Source organism: Delphinus delphis, chromosome 1 (assembly GCF_949987515.2).
Source record: "Delphinus delphis chromosome 1, mDelDel1.2, whole genome shotgun sequence".
In the NCBI taxonomy this organism is placed as follows: Eukaryota; Metazoa; Chordata; class Mammalia; order Artiodactyla; family Delphinidae; genus Delphinus; species Delphinus delphis.
The window spans coordinates 117,202,848-117,219,034 of NC_082683.1; the positions used below are offsets into that span (position 1 = coordinate 117,202,848).

Genomic DNA, 16,187 nt, shown 5'->3' on the forward strand with positions numbered 1-16,187 from the left:
GGCCCACTGAGTCATTAGGGAGATGAAATGACAGGTAAATAAGGCCTAAAAATAAGACCATCAAACATAAGCTCTTTTTTCTGTAACCACATAATGGGCAAAACCGATGTCCTTGCTGCACCCTTGATGCTCATCCGTTTTTCTGGGTCAGAGTTGGCTATGAGGTTTGCTCAGAAATGGAATAAGGGTCAGGGCTGTCTGCTGGGACATTTCTTGGTACTAGGAAGCAGTGTTTTCACATGTTTACCCAGCTTTTCAGACATGACTCAACAGAGCCATGTAAAGATACCCGCCAGGCCAGAAGTGATCTGTTTTGCTTCAGCCAGAGATGTCCCTTCCAAATGAAGGATCATGGTACACGTGGTGGGAATGGGCCCCAGCCCTGTTTGCCTCTTTTCTGTCTTATGCGTGGGGCATGTTGTCCTCCCTCTTCCACCCCTCAGAAGATCTAACACCTAAGAAGCTTTCAAACTGTGCAGAGATTCTGCTGGTGGAACCGACAGAAAAGGGCGTTCAACCCTTCTCCCTCAGTGTGAGTTCTCCCACGGTGCAGGGCAAGGACCCATCACAGGACCAACAGGAAGGCCAGGGTCTTAGAACAGTGGTTCTCATACTTGAGCTGCATCAGAATCACCTAGAGGTCAATTAGAACACAGATTGAGGGGCCCACCCCCCAGAGTTTCTGATTCTGTAGGTCTGAGAATTTCATTTCTAACAGATTCCCCAGGGATGCTCACACTGCTGGTCTGAGCACCTCACTTTGAAAACCACCATTTTAGAAGATAGTCTCAAACTTTGGGTATTGTCTTTCAAAAAACAAAACAAAACAAAAAAAGAGGCAGGGAGATGGGCCTGGTGTTGCAAGGCACCCGGTAGCAGAAGGGGAATGGGATGGGGACCAGGGACTGAGAAGGACAGGTGGTACAGGGTGACCTCAGACTTGACAGAAGGCTGTCACTAACTTTGGTTTATTGGTCTCTCTGTAGAGACATAAATAGGCATCATCTCCTGTTTACCTAAAGCGTTGTCCGCTAACAAGACAGCTGCCGCCACCCAGCAGGCCTACTTGAAGGCCTGGCAGCTGCCTGAGGAAAGCCTGTCTCCCGGCCGGCCCTTCTGCTCCTTGCCCCAGAGGGTTTTGAGCTTGCGATAGTACACCTTGCAGCTGAAACCCTCCTTGTAGCCCCCCTTGATGTGGCTCTTGAGGGAGTGCAGCGTCGGGTACATACGGCAGCAGGCCGCACACTTGTAGCCGTTCTGCTGGGCCGGGTACCACTTGGAGGCCATTAGGATGTCCTGGGATGTGATGTAGTCTGTGGAATCCAGGCCGTGTCTGGATTTCTTGGTGGCCTCTTGGGGGCAGGTGTTCTCTGGGGAGGAGGAGGATGAGCAGATGCTCTCAGCCGTGTCCTCTGGGAGGCAGCTGTCCCCCCTGCCCTCGTCCCGCTGCACCTCTGGGAAGCTGTAGGTCTCCAGGTGGCTCTCTCTGTCCTTGCATACAAAGTAGCTGTAAGGGGAGAACCAGGGCCGGTAGATGGTGCAATTCCTCCTCAGCTTCTCTCTGTTTGGGGGGTCCCCCGAGATGCAGCCTGCAAAGGAAAGGGCTGGGTCTGAGCCTCGAGCCGGGCAGGGAGCAGTGAGACCTGGGGTGGCTGGAGGCCGGGTGGAGAAGCAGAAGGGCAAGAAAGCAGGTAGTCAGGCAGGACCTCAGGTTACCTCTGCCCCTCCTTGAGTGCAGTTCTGAGAGCAGACAGAGGATGGGGTGGGGAGAGCAGGCTAAGGCCTTCCTTCCTGCTGTCCAGAGAAAAGCAGTTTGATCTCTAGGTAGAGACTCCCCTTGCAATGACTAAGCCTTGGCGTTTGTCAGGTGCATCCCTCCCTGCAGGCACCTTTCCTCTGTCTCCTCTGAGGATAGACACAGGTGGCTCAGCAGGCAGCCAGACCTCTGGCCTCCTAGAGCCCCTCTTTCTACCACCACTGGTTGTGGCCGTTTCTCCAGCCTCACTGTCTGCCTGCAACAGCCCAGTCAGGCAGAAAGTGCTGTTCTCCCTCAGCCTGAGAGACAGGAGAGGAGAAGCAGAGGACTTCACAGACCTGCAGGTCTCTGCTAAAGGAAGCACCGGACAGGAGACTGCAGTGGGGACAGGCAGCACGCGGCGATCCCACACACAGGCACCCTGCCCTTAGGGGAGCAGCCCCTGTTCCCCCAGCTTCTCACATGTGCCCACCTGAGTCAGAGAAGGCCTCACCTGCTGAGAGCACCGTGTTGTGCACCCCATGCCGGAGAGCGCCGCTTTGGTACTGGGGTGGCAGGGCCTGAGCTGGGCTGGACGCCTCAGTAGGAGACACAGTCTTTGCAATGCCTGGATTACAGAGGAAACACTCTGGTGAGCTGAGCAAGGTTGGGCGTCCTCTTGTTGGGGCCCCTCCCCCCGAGACATACCTAGAGGTTCAACCTTGGTGCTTTAAGGCACTGCAAAACTGAAGCAAAACAATGACCTTTGTGGCATCCACATAGGCAGAGCTATTCTGGATGACCTCCTGGGGAATTCCAAATGGGGTGCTGGTGTCATTGAGGCCCTGGAAAGGTCCTCTCCAAAGAAGAATATAAGATGTGGACCAGATGACAGCTTTCTGCCTGGCCCTCCCCGCTCTTGACCCTCCTGCAGCTGAGAGAGAGAGAGAGAGAGAGGGGGAGAGGGAGAGGGGGAGGGGGAGAGAGAGAGAGAGAGAGAGAGAGAGAGAGAGAGAGAGAGAGAGTGTGTGTGTGTGTGTGTGTGTGTGTGTGTGTGTGTGTGTGTGTGTGTGTTTTCACTCTGCATTGCAGCCTTTGGGTCCCTGGAGGGCCCAGAGGAGGGAGTCTGGTCGAGGACCGCGTAGCTATGTTACAAGATCCCTTTGAGGACGAGAAGCCCATTTCTCCAATTAAAACGCCTCCCACCCACAGCCAGAGAGTGTTCAGGTGGACCCCAGCTGCCTGATGGTTGCTAATACTTGGATTAAGAAGCTGGCTTGCCTCAAATCGCAGAGCAGTAGCTGTGCTCAGTTTGGGAAACGGATACAAATGTCCCGTGTATAGGCAAACGGATGCTTAGGAGAACCACTTCACAGAACAGCATTTCTCAGACTTTTATGTGCATAGGAATCACCTGGAGATCTTGTTAAAAATGCAGATTCTGATTCAGCGGGTCTGAGGTAGGGCCTGAGATTCTGCCTTTTTCTGACAAGCTCCCAGGTGATGGTGACGTTGCAGGTCCATGGACCATGCTTTGAATAGCAAGTCCTCAGCACATTCAACTTTATTCCAGGATCGGCTCATCAGTTCCCCCCTGCCTTAGGTTCCTTCTGATGGATTGATAAGTCTAGATCTTCTCCAGGTTGTCAAAACAGGGCTGAAACTAGTACATACTCCTTACTTAGACAAACTGTCACTTTGAGGGTTCATGCAGATTCAGAGGGGGAAAAAAGCCTGATAACAAATGTTTCCCCCATCCTTCCCTTGCAAGAAATGAATCAACAGCAGGAACTACTTACCATGTAGGCAATATTTTGAAAAATTATTTTCTCCCCACGTGTAATTTGACTTTCTCACTAAATCGTGGTCCTGTAACATGATCTGGTAGAGTACTCAATTACAAGCTTCAGAAAACCACATTTTTGTGGCCCTAGTGGCACGAGAGTTTACCTGGCAAGCTGGTGGCACGTGAGGGCGTGATATCAGGAAAAGTGCTCAGAGCAGAGGAAGAGATTCGAGGTCCAGAAATGCTGAGGAGTGAGAAGTTCTCCATATTCTGACTACTGAAGTGTATGGAGGTCACACACGCCTGCTTCCAGGAGGCTGGTTGGGTTGTCCAGGCAATAAACATTCTGAGCTCAGCTGACATCACAAAAAGGCCACATGATTCTACTCGCCAGGGAGGTTATCCCTCTCGAAAGATGGATGGGGTCTGTAGCAAGCAAGATAAAAAAATTTTAAAGATGTTTTTCACTTGTCATTCTTCCGTGGCCTGTCTTGATTGGGGATACCCAGAGAGAGGGAGGAATGTAGTAGAGACCTGATAGCGATGTTGTCTATGCGCCCCCTCTGTTCTCTAGTGTCCCTTTTCCATGTCGTTGCTGTCACCACCCCCAGCTCTGGGATCCTCTGTCCTCTCTTAATGACCTCTTTGCTTTTTTCATCTGCCTAACCTCTGTCACCAGATGTTTTTGTTGTTTTACGTTAGTTTCTGTTTTCTTTGGTTTGGGGTATATTTTTTTACATTTCTCTTTGGAAATAATTTCAAACTTATAAAAAGCTGCAAAAATAAAATTTGAACAGAGAACACCCACCTAACCTGTATCTAGATTTTCCTATTGTTAACATGTTACTCCATTTGTCTTATCAATTCCCTCCCTCCCTCTCTGCCTCTCTTGTGTGTCTACATTTTTTTCTGAGATATTTGAAGGTAAATTACAAACATAATGTCCCTTTGTGCCTAAATACTTCAATATGCACGTCCTAAGAATAGGGACCAAATACTGTTTTAAATGGTGCTGTCTGTTTTTAGCAAATGACTAAAACATAAATGGGTGACTTAGCACCATTTTGCTCATTATAAGCAATTTGGTAGTAAGGCTATGTACTCAGAGTGACGAGGTAGCCTCTTCTCTTTGCTTCCCTTCTGTCATGTAACAACCTGGCCAGCCTGCTAGCTAGAGGGTTGAAAGATGAGCTTGAAGGTGCCCCATTCTAGATCATCATGACTAGATGCATACAGGGCTTTAGATCTAAAGGTGGGTATGTTTGTGCTGGGTGGGAAAGGTCTGGCCCAGCCCGTAGTCAGCAGTGGGCTCCCCTCGCAGTGTGTGGAGCAAGTGTGAGTTAGCATGTGCATGTGAGATCCCAGAGTTGTCTTCCCGCCCGTGTTTATCCACAGTACTTAAACATTTGCAGGACAGTGCGGAGAATGAGATCTCATGGACCTCCTTCATAGCCTGGCTTGGAACGTTAGAACGTGTTAGGGTGTAACTTGACGCCGTGTACCTTGGCAACTTTGAGGGTATTGGCAGTCTCACTTGGCCGTCATGGTGTAGAGAAGGATCGTGGGTCTGGGAGTCAGTCTATGTGAGTTCTAACCCCTGCTCTGCCGTTACCTCCCTGTGCGGTATTAGGCAGACCTCTCTGCCACCTGCCTTTCCCATTTTGTTAATTTAGACGGTTGGAGTGGATGAATGAACGTCTTTCCGGTCGAAAATCTAGGGATTCACATGTTGGAAACGAGACAGCAAAAAAACGAGTGACGTACACAGGATCCAAAAGACTTAGAATTTCATGTTGCCTTGGCCCATTGCATTCCTCCCACTGCCAGCTAGGAACTTCAGATATACTTAATGTAAAGGGGCCTCAGAACATTGGGGGAAATACAGGAGGCTGCACCAGCACCTGTTTGTAGAATTTTTAAAATACGGCTCTGTTTTGGTTTATTAAAAAGCATACGGGAACCTGGTCATCCAGGTCTGTTACACTCCTCATAGCAGGACCCCTGTCTTGCATGCTATATCCTCTTGGTGGGCTGTTGCTGGTGACCCAGACGGGAGCTGACACTCCCATAGTGGTCGGTCACTACATAAAATGTGTCTCTCTCTCTCGTTTGTTTCCCGCCTGCTTTCCGAGCCCCTTTCTCGGACAGGTAAGATACTGTCTTTCTTTTGGATGACTTTGGCCCCAGATGCTCCCCTCTGCTTGGCTATGTGCATGCTGGGGGGTGCTGTTAGGAGGGCCACCTGGTTGGGATCCAGTCACCTTTCTTTCTGCCATCACCATTATTTTCTGAACCACCAAGCCTCCCGTCCTGACAGAGTGTGGGGTCATTAGTGCCTCCAGCAGGAAAGGGGCTCGCTGCACATCCCTCAGATGTAAAGATGAAGGGAGCCCCAGCCTGACCTCAAGAGCCCCCGTGGACCGCTCCCGGAGGAGGGGGTTTTGAGTGTCTTTTGTAAATGGAAGAAGGCTTGGGGAATAGCTTTTCTACGATGTTAGCCCATAATGCAGTCAGTTTTAAGTATTCATATCAAAAGTCAATTCAATGAATTTATTAAATGCCTACTGTTGTGCAAGGCCCTATGCTGAGCATTATAGACAAAAAATGTCACTTAAGATGCTTCTTCCCATCAAGGGACTTACTTTATTATTAAAAACAAGATGTATTTACCAGAAGACTTAAGAGAATTATGAAGAGAGTATATGATGAGCTATCTTTAAATTACTTAAGAATTCAGTGTATACATCCTGAAGGGTAGAGAAACAAGAAGTACAGGAAATCTAAAATGGTGCTTAATCCAAAAGTTATTTATGTTTCTTAGAATGTGTTTCTTCAATAATTATAATCAAAGGGGCTCACAATTTACAAGTCACTTTGCCAGGTGTTTCTGGTACTTACACTTTTAGAAGTGAATGTGTCTGCTCTGAACACTCACATTAAACCAGTAAGGAAACAGCCACAGAACTATATGAACCCGAAAGCGGTGGGGATTGGCCCTCTTCCCTGGCATATATCTCTTGAACATTTGCTCTAGTTTCATGGTGGCCCCCATACTTTCTGGTTTGGGGGGGAAAATCATTAAATGCTTTAGTTTCCAAAGGCTTCTCTGCTAGTTTGCAGAGTTCACGATTAAAGAAAAATTGGAAGGATATGGGACATGATAGGTAAATTATGCAAAAGTGGATGACATGGCAAGATTTATACTCTCAGGAGAAGACTCAAGAGTCGATACCCCTGTTGTGGGATGGGCCGGGATCTCCTCCTAGTGTGCTGGGTCTACGTCTGGAGCCCAGCCAGCCTGAACCAGTCGGCTCTGTGCCCCGTGTCCCAGGGATGCTCTAGTCGAGTTCCTAGCATGTCCCCTGCAGTGGTGCTTTTCTTGCACGTGGGTTAGGGGTAGTTACAGAGGTGAAGACTGTGGGGTTCATCACAGGGGGAGATCTCCACTCCTCCCACAGCTTCCTCCTGCTGCCCGAAGACCCTTAGCATATGGCTTATTGAGGTAGTTGGCTCAGAAGGGATATCTCTGCGTAAAACCGCAATAAAGAGAAATGCTCCCCAGTGCCCAGGACTCAGCAGTGCAGAGCAGAGAATTGCTTTATGCAAAAGTTCAACGGAAGAAAACGTATACCCTAACCTCAGTTACTCTTAGGAAGGCTCGGCAGGAGTAGGCACTTAGCAGAGGTATTGACCAGGAGCAGAGCCTATGCCCAAATCGCTCTCCTCCTCTGAGACCGACAAAATATCTGGAGTAGCTGGGAAGGACAGCAACCTCAAGCCTGCTTCCAAGGCCCCAGAGTGGGTCTGGCTGCACTGAGGCCTGAGCTGGATTTCCTGGTGGGGAGAGGCTGCCTCTGTGCAAGTGTGTGGACAGCGTGGCTTAGAGCCCTGAGCTCTAGCCATTCCAACTACAGACCTCGGAGCTACTGTGGTCTCGGTCTCCACGATTCTCTATCTGCATTTCAGGGTATTTATTGAGCACCTACTGTGTGCCGCACCCAGGCTAGCTGTTAAAGACACAAAGATGAATGAGACATGGCTTCTGCCCTGCAAGTGTTTACAACCCAGTGGGTCTCCTCCCAGCCCTTTGAGTTAATCTTTCCAGCCGAACAGAGATCCCTGAGAGGCAGACTGTGCACGAGGCATATTTAGGCATTTATTCCATTGCAAGGCAGGAGAAGTAGTGGCAAGAGCCCTGAGCTTTAGGTGAGAAAACCTGGGTTCTAGTTCCCACTGTGCCAGTAATTGGGCTGTGACCTCGGGCCCAGCAGTTCATTACTCTGAGCCCCGTCTTCTTCCTCTGTAAAGAGAAATCTTACCATGCCCCACCTTACTAGCTTGTGAAGATTAAGTGAGCTGGCGTTTGTCAGCTTCCTCCTGCTTCCTTGGCACCAAGTGCTTTGTCCACTTGGCGTGAACTGGTTCTGAACCACCACTTAGCATCTCTCTGCATGCAGCTGTCCCATTCTCCCAAGTTCCACCTCCAAGAGAAGTGAGCATTTTTCATGGAGAAAACGTGCTACACATGTGACTTTTTAGCAGGGAGCTTCCAACTCCCAGCCTCATACTTGCCATCCCTCCACCAGCTTCTACCCCAGCGCCTGAGTCAGAGAGCTCCATATGTGCTCATGGCAGTGTAAAAATGTCACATCTCATTGCTTCATCCTTGTTTGTCTTTACTTCAAAGGGCCTGGTGACCCCAAGGTAAGGGGTTAAGCCATGAGTCAAGGAGGCATGTTTAAAGGGATACGTTAGCTTTTTTGTGGCTAGAGTTCATCACTGATTAACCTGGGTGAGGCAGAACTAGAATTTCTGGTCCCACATCCCATCAGAACAACTGGATCGGAAGGTTCAAGAGTGTCTTTGCTGCCTCCCTCTTGACTATTTCCAAAACCTCATGAAGTTACAAGTTGTGGGTGTGGTATCAAAAGTGATGGGGTCGAGGCCCCCCTCCCCTCCCCTCACCGGCTCTCTGTCTTTCCCTCTTTGTTTGTAGTCGACCACAGCATGTTTGAGAACTTGAACACGGCCCTCACTCCAAAGCTCCAGCCAAGCCGCTCCTTCCCCCACGTGTCCAGGCCCGCGGCCCCCAGCTCTGCCGCCCTGGGGTCTGTGGAGCCCGGAGGGCCTGGACTCTGGGTGGGCAGCAGCCAGCACCTCAAGAACCTGGGCAAAGCCATGGGGGCCAAAGTTAACGACTTCCTGCGGAGAAAAGAGCCCTCGAGCCTGGGCAGCGTGGGCACGATGGAGGTCAACAAGACTGCAGGGGCCCAGCTGGCCGGCGGGGCTGACGTGGATGACGGAAGGTGAGTGCATCTCTCCCTCCCGCCCTGACATCCTTACGGGTCTGGACCCACTGGAAGAGGCCTGCGACAAACTGTAGTGTCTAGAGGGGAGAATGGCCTTGGGGTAGGGACGGAGGTTTTCACGTAAAGAACAGCTGAAGGATCGGGCCATGTTTGCGGGAGCCGGCTTCAATGCTCCCACCACGGCTGACGTTTACGGCGTGCCCATCATGTCCTAGCACCGTGCTGTGCTTCCGCTGCGTTATTTTACCGAACCCTGAAACAGCCTTCTGAGATGAAGTATATCATTTCCATTTTGCAGGTAAAGCAGGTTCAGAGAGGTAACGTGAGGAGCTTAAGGTTACAAAGTTAGTAACTGGCAGAGCTGGATTCAAACCCAGGCATTGCCGGAAGCTCCCCGGGGGGATTCTGACACCCAGCCACGCCTGAGAAGTGCTGCCCTGACTGTTGGTAGTGGAGAAGCCGGCGTCTGGTGGAACCCACCGGTCAGGGGGGAGGGGAGCCTGCTTTGGCAGCCCTCCCGTATCCAGCCTCGTTTTAGACACCTACACTCCCCAAGTGGTGATGCGCTTTTCAGGGCTATTGTGTAGGTTCTGACGGGACGCGGTTCACCAGTGGTCCCAGTGTTAACACTTCGTGCTGTTGTGAACACCGAGTGAGGAGGTGACAGGCCCAAAGCCATTTGTGCTCCAACTGCCGAGACTCGCACGCTAAAACAAGAACGAGAGCCCGGAGCGAAAAGCCCTTCCCGGGTGGGTGAGTGGAAGGTGCAGCACGGTGTCTCTCCAGCCTTATGTCAGCTCATGTCACCAACCTTATAGGTCATCCCTGCAGGAAGCATTCCCTCGGCTGGATCCCCCGCCTCCTACCACCAGGAAGCGAACCCCTCGGGCCCTGAAGACCACCCAGGACATGCTGATTTCATCGCAGCCAGTCCTAAGCAGTCTGGAGTATGGGACAGAGCTGTCACCTGGGCAGCCCCAGGACTCCCCTCCCACTGCCCAGCCCAGCCCAGCAGATGCTTCACAGCCAGAGGCCATCATGGAAATGGTGGACAGGGGCGAGGCTCTGCCCAATGGAGAGGTTTCCCTGTCGGTACCTGACCTAATCCACAAGGACAACCAGGACGAACCGAAGCTAAAGGTGACTGAGTGCCGAAGGGCCTCCTCCCCTGGCCTCATCGAGAGAAATGGCCTCAAACTCAGCCTGAGCCCCATCAGCCTGGCTGACCCTCTGGAGGACAGCAGCCCGCCTCCTCGGGCACGGACCTCCAGCCTTGACATGGAGGGCCCTCACCCAGACCTGCTGTCCTTTGAGTAGAGCTGCTTCTGCTCCTGCTGAGACCCCCTCCCCTCTGCTCGCTTCTTCACCGCACACCCTGGCCCTTGCCCCGGCTCCACCCTGCTGTGTGTCCTGCTTGCACAAAGCTCAGCAGAGCCAGTCTTCCACACGGGCTGCTGCAGGGCCACAAGTCCATGTGTAGTCCTAGTTCAAGAGTCCGTCCGTGGAATGGCTCCTTGGCGTGCTGGCTGCAGCCCTTGGATACCAGGGCGCCTCTGCTCCGAGTTGCCCTGGCTTCCCACTGACCTGCAAGGCCAGCAGCCCAGGATGAAGGGTATTCTCTCTGCCTGGCTCCCACATGCTTCCTGCTCTTCTCCATCCCATGCCCTCCTGGTTCCTTCCTTCTCCTCCCTGGGGGCCAGAGGCCTCCTGCCTCCGGAGGAATCAGGCTGGATGAGGGATGACGGGTTTGGCTCGATGATGGGCCCAGGCCCAGAAAGCCGCATACCCTGAGCACAGCCCAGCCACAGCTCCTCCTGACCCCAAGACAGCACAGGCCCTTGGGTTGTTACCTCGCCTCTGCCCGTGTGGATGCAAGCCGGGGGCAGTGCTTACCGGACCTGAGACCTCGGGCAGCCGTGTCGACACCCCGGGTTCACAGGGTGTGTCTCGTCTAGCCTGAGGCAGGGCACGGAGCCAGCCACCGAGAGCGCCTGCCCGGCATGGGAGTGTGGAGAGGCACTGGGCAAGATGATGCAGCCAGCTACGCTCGGGCTCCTTGCACAGAAGAGACCCGGGCTTCCCTTGCTGTGCGTGAAGACAGGGCTAGGCAGGCCCTGGCAGAAGCAGCAGAGCACGTTCTGATTTTGTTTGGCGGGGAGGGCCCAGGAACCTGGCGTCCAGGGAGCTGGTCCCGAGAGAACCCAGAGCAGTAGTGGGGGAGGCAGTGAAAACGGGATGGGGAAAGAGTAGTCGTAAGGGCTCAGAGCAGCTTTTCAGGGTTTCCACAGCGTGATGTGATGTAGTTCTAGGGTCTAGGCGTGGTAAGTGCAGGAAGCAAGGTGAGAAGTGTGAGAGGTTGGATTGTGGTAGGAACCGTGGAGCAGGCCACGCTTAAGTAGGAGGCGCTCCACTCTCGTACAGAAGGTGCTGTCTACCTGCCTGCCTCTGGGGTCTCTGTGAAGGACTGACAGTTCACACAGCCCCACTGGTTCTGCCCTCCTGGGTTAACCCACGTCTGTGTTCCTGTCTCCCACCAGGGGTCCTGTCATGCTGTTTTCCTGTGGCCAAGAGACCCTGTCGGGGGGTGATCCCAACCCCGGGGGCCTTTGCAGCAAGAAGAGAACATGCCTTTTTTTGAGCAAGGTGGCTGGGTCCCCGGGAGAAGGCTGGGAGTGGCACATCTGGCCAGAGTGGGCTGTTCAGTTCTCCTTCTGTGACTCCTGCCGCCTCCCCTTTTCTATTCTTTGTTCAGCTTCCCACTCTGGGTGCCCCAGAGCTCACTGCCCACTTCATCTCATCACCCAGTTCCTGCTCCCCAGGAACCACCCCTGCCTTATAAAATGTCCAAGCTAACTCCTGTAGACCTGGGAGCCTCGGGGGACCACCGGGATGCAGGTGCCCTTCCCGCCTCCTTGCTTCTGCAGCCGGGGGCCTTGCCGTAGCTCTCCCTCCGCCTTTTCTCCTACCCTGCGTTCTCAGAATGAAGCTTTGTCTCATCTTCCTCAGGAGGGTCCAGGCACGCCGGGCACCTTGCAGGCCGTGGTGAAGTGAGGAAGGCTGTTACTGAATTGAGTCGATCCTGACTTACTCCAGGAATATCACAAAGATGTTGATCTCTGACCCTGATGCTCAGAAGTTCTCAGGACTAGCATTTGGGGGCCCGTGAGTTTTCCCACAATGGCTTGGGGTTCTGCACAAAACACAGAGCTGGGGGCAGAGAACTAAACCCACGTGCTGGCAGCTAGCCCACTCTCATCTGTGCTTCCATCCCAGAAGCTTGGTTTGCTTCTCTGATGGGAAACTTACCAGGTTCCTGCGCTCTGGGGCTACTCCTCTCCCAAAGGCCAGGGTGGCTCTGGCCGGGTGTTATTGTAGCCATAGGTGCAGAGGTGGCAGGCCCGGGCTGACTTAAGCACCCTGCTCTCTGCTCCACACCCAGCCGCTGCTGAGGTCCTGGCCCTCAGACCCAGGGTTAGCCCAGGGATCCTATCAGGCTGTCCCAGGACCGTGGCCAGGGTGGTCCCAGTGTTCCTTGGACTTGTGTCTAGTACCAAACAAGGAGCTGTGGGACCCTGCTTCAATGTCTGGGTGGCCTCTCTGTGATCTCCATCTCAGCCATCCTTCTACAGGAGGGGTGAGGCTGCTACCGGGGTGGAGGAGCTCTCTGAGGCTAAAATGAGGTCCTAGATGTGACAGAGAGTGCCTGGTGCCAGGGCTAAGTGTAGCCCAGAGGCCAGTAGGAACAGCGACTTCTATCCTGCTGAGGGCCCCGGCTCAGACCAGCTCTCTATGCAAAGCCCCACTTGACTTCCCGTGTCCATGTCAACAGCCTGACCTGCCCGTGACTGCGGCATGGCAGTCACCCCCCTGACACACCCCTCATGGTGAATCCAACTTCTCTGGAAGCTTGGCCCAGTCTGCTCCAGGACAGGGTACTGAGGAGAAATGAAGGGCCTGTCTTCTGTGTCCACAGAAGGAAGCTGGGGCCACAGAGTTTTCTTCTCTCCCTGTTACCCACTGTCCTGTATTCCCATATTCAGCAATAGTTTTACCCTGATAGATGCAAGGTGAGCTTCCAGAACTTGGCAGGAAGGTGGCCTATTCCCCTGCGTGGAGAGAAATGTATCTGTGTTAACGAATGTGGGTGATACGAAGACATTCATGTAGTCCATCAACTTTTAAAGAACAAAGAGGTTGGCCCCCGTTTGGGGAAAGAAGAATATTACAGAGCTATTCCAAGTGTTTTCTACAGATTTTATATTTATATTTTTAGTAATCTTCTGGTAGAAGGAAACCACACAATAAAATGATTTGGTTTGGTTTTGCTGGTTTGGTTTTTTGCTCCTGACTGATGCAGGGTGGTTGGTTTTTCTGAAGGCTGCCTTTTTGAGCGGAGAGCATTGGCCTTTTGCTTTGTGAGCCTGGAAGAGTGAGACGTGAGGATGATGGGCACTGATGACAGATCTCCAGCACGAGACCTTGGGAGGAAATGATCTCTCGGGATGTGCTCTCACACGTTCCTCTAACTGGCTGGCTGCTGTGGAAGTGTCCCTCTTCCAACCAGACCTACGTCTGGTTCAGGGCATCAACGTCACGTGCAAAGGTGCAACCTTCCCCCTCAGAAGGAAGCAGGGAGGAAATGCGAGTGACCACCAGAGCGTCCACCTGGGGTCCACAGCCCTCTCCCATCAAGGAGGGGACAGAGCTAGGTGTGCACACAGGCACTCTTCAGAGAGGGATCAGAGCTGCCATCAGATTCGGAGTCATTAGCAATGTTGGGAAAAAACTCGAAGCTGCTGATGTAGGCACTAACCCCAGACTGGGGCAACCCAGATGCTCCTTACTGAGACAGCATGGCTTGGGGCAGCGGTGGCCAGAAGCCCCTTTAACCCCCTTGCTGCCCCTGGTTGGTGTCAGACCAGGAGACCCAGAGGACCCCCAGCTGAGAGTTGGCCAGACCTTTGACCTCCTCAAAAGGGACAAAGTAAAGAAGAGACAGGAAGGGGAAGGAAAAGAAGCCACACACATTTCTAAAGGGGGAAGGATGGGCCCTTTCTGCCCAGCCCTATCATTCGCCCCCACGATGTGCCAGGGGTTCCTCCCTGGGGACATCAGAAATGTCTCAGGCATGAGGCTGTCTCCAGCCTTTTCTGCATTGAATTCCACTCCTGCACTTCCTTTGTCAGAGGACGAGCACGAAGACCACGGGCACCCACAGTGCTCGCTCGCTCTGGAGTGGGGAGGAGCGTGTTGTTCTGGGAAAGCAGGAGTAACACAAAACCCAATCCAGCATATCCCATGCCTGGGAAAAGGCATTGCAAGTACTTACAATAGCAACTTCTTCCTTTAAGCTAAGTCCAGTGACTATTCTTTGGGTGACCTCTCCCGTTGGATGGCTTCAGGATCAACTTCTGCAGTCATTCAGGTGTGAAATGTGCCTTTCGTATGCTTTTCTTTCCCACTATTATGCAAAGGAGTTATTTTTGGCTGAGATCAAATATGAAAAACTATAATGTAAAAATTAAAAACTTCTGAGGAAATTTTTAAGTGTGAAAAAGGATGTGAATATGTCACGTTTTAATGCTGTGCTCTGAGCCTTTGGTCTAGAAGCTGGGATACAAAGATGCATGTATTCAGACAACATATCCAAGCCTGTCTGTGAGCTGAGTGCTGTCTGGGGCACAGTGGTAACACTGGTGAAGAGACACCTGGTTCTGTCTCTCACTATGCCCACGATGGGTGAGGACACCACGGAACCTGCCTTCCTGTTATGCTAACAGGCTATGTTAGCGTAGCCTGTTATGCAATGAAGTACCAAATTGGGGGGGGAGGGCGAGTAATTTCAACTAAGTGTTTTTCAAACTCTGAGCTTAATCTGCCTATAGTGGTTGCTGAAGGAAACGAACAAATCAGAGGTCATCAGGAAGCCCACTTCATTCCTAAAGTCTGTGCCTGTGCTGGTGAGGAACCCCAGCTGGGATTCAGAATTTATGGAATTAGCTAGTCTGGGACGGCACCTCAGATACTACTCCAAGCTCAGAGAATTCCTTCCTGGTCAGTTTGCTCTCGGACATCTTCCGAATCCCTTTGAAGTCTGTGACTCCTGGGAGTATTCTAGAACCGTCTGTGCTTCAACTCCCTGTCCCCTCTCTACCCACATCTCCACCACCGCAGGGCTCCCCAGATCAGCCTGCCAGCCGCTGGTTACGCCTCCTTGCCTTTGAGACTTTGGCCCTCGGGGTCCCCTGGGCTTCACTCAGCATTGCCCCTGCCAGCCAACCGCTGGGTTTGAGGTGCCCGATCTGGGGCCCCCACTGTGGCTCCCCTCTGAGTGGGAACAAGTAATTAAGTCCACACAAAGAAATGCAGCTCTCCTAGATGAAGCCCCACCTAACCCCGAACAGCTTGCAGACAACATTCAGTGTCTTTCCTCTCTCCCAAGGAAATCCACTCTGGAAACCTTCATTTCAGTTGTCCAGAGAAAGTATCTTCAAGGACTTTGCCCCTCCAGGGTGCCCTCCTCCCTGCCGCTGTTTGCACTGGGTCGCACGATGAAAGCCCGGAGTCCCCTCCATGACTTACCACTAATGAGAAAATTCCTCCACGTTCGTATCTAGGGCCCGACCCGTGGAGACACAAATCCTCTTTGTGTCCAGCTTATCTCCAGCTGCTGCCATGATAAATAGTCCAGCTCGAGGGAGCCCAGGGAAGCTCTACCCCACGGAACGAATCACTTGGTTACTGACCATACAGGGAAGCCAGCTTGAGGAAATATTTAAGGACAAACTCAGACACCAGGCTACTTTCTCCCTCGTGGGAGGTGCCTGAGGAATCTGTCCTTTTCGGAGCAGGAAACGCTGCCAGTTTCTCTCTCTTGGAAAAGACAAAAAAAAAAAAAAAGGAAAAAGAAGAAAATCCCCCAAAGCAAAAGGCAGCCTCCCAACAAACTGCAACTTTTGTTTTGCGTTTTACTGTTTAACAAGTCAGTGGTTTCCAGTGCCATCTGCTTGGCCACCTTCTTCCTTAGAGCAGCAGTCCCCAACCTTTTTGGCACCAGGGACTGGTTTCGTGGAAGACAATTTTTCCACAGACCGGTGGCGGGTGGGGGATGGTTTGGGGATGTTTCAAGCGCATCACGCATGTTTTCTCTTGTCCGCCATCCTACGTGCGGTTGGATTTACTCCTCACCATGTCTTCTCACAAGACTTTCAGGAATAAATGGCCAGAAATAAATAAGACTTGCTGGTAGTAGAAATGGTCCAGGTATATTAGATTTTTAGACTGAGGCGCTTGATAGAAATTTATTAGAAAAATAGGTGCGGGTCAACGATTGTCTAATTGTTTTTAATCTATTTCC

At 52.1% G+C, this 16,187-nt stretch overlaps 2 protein-coding genes across 5 annotated transcripts in view; one reads left to right on the forward strand and one right to left on the reverse strand.

Annotated features, from left to right (window-relative positions):
- Window positions 1-10,660, forward strand: part of LOC132438904 (carboxyl-terminal PDZ ligand of neuronal nitric oxide synthase protein) — a 304,583-nt gene extending 293,923 nt beyond the window's left edge. For all 3 annotated transcript variants that reach the window (XM_060033208.1, XM_060033215.1, XM_060033224.1), the window contains 2 exons: window positions 8,518-8,827; window positions 9,649-10,660. In XM_060033208.1, the coding sequence (XP_059889191.1) occupies window positions 8,518-8,827; window positions 9,649-10,147 (809 nt within the window). In that variant the 3' untranslated portion in view covers window positions 10,148-10,660. The remainder of the gene's footprint in view (window positions 1-8,517; window positions 8,828-9,648) is intronic.
- Window positions 761-15,568, reverse strand: SPATA46 (spermatogenesis associated 46). 2 transcript variants are annotated; one of them, XM_060033243.1, is made up of 4 exons: window positions 15,413-15,568; window positions 3,686-3,947; window positions 2,250-2,363; window positions 761-1,589 (listed from the first exon to the last, which is right to left on the reverse strand). In XM_060033243.1, exons 2-4 carry the CDS (start codon window positions 3,882-3,884, stop codon window positions 1,063-1,065), a joined length of 840 nt encoding a protein of 279 aa, XP_059889226.1. In that variant the 5' UTR covers window positions 3,885-3,947; window positions 15,413-15,568; the 3' UTR covers window positions 761-1,062. The 2 variants fall into 2 exon arrangements, with proteins under 2 accessions (XP_059889226.1, XP_059889234.1); XM_060033251.1 differs by lacking the exon at window positions 15,413-15,568 and having other exon boundaries at window positions 3,686-4,239.
- Window positions 15,569-16,187: the final 619 nt, after the last annotated feature.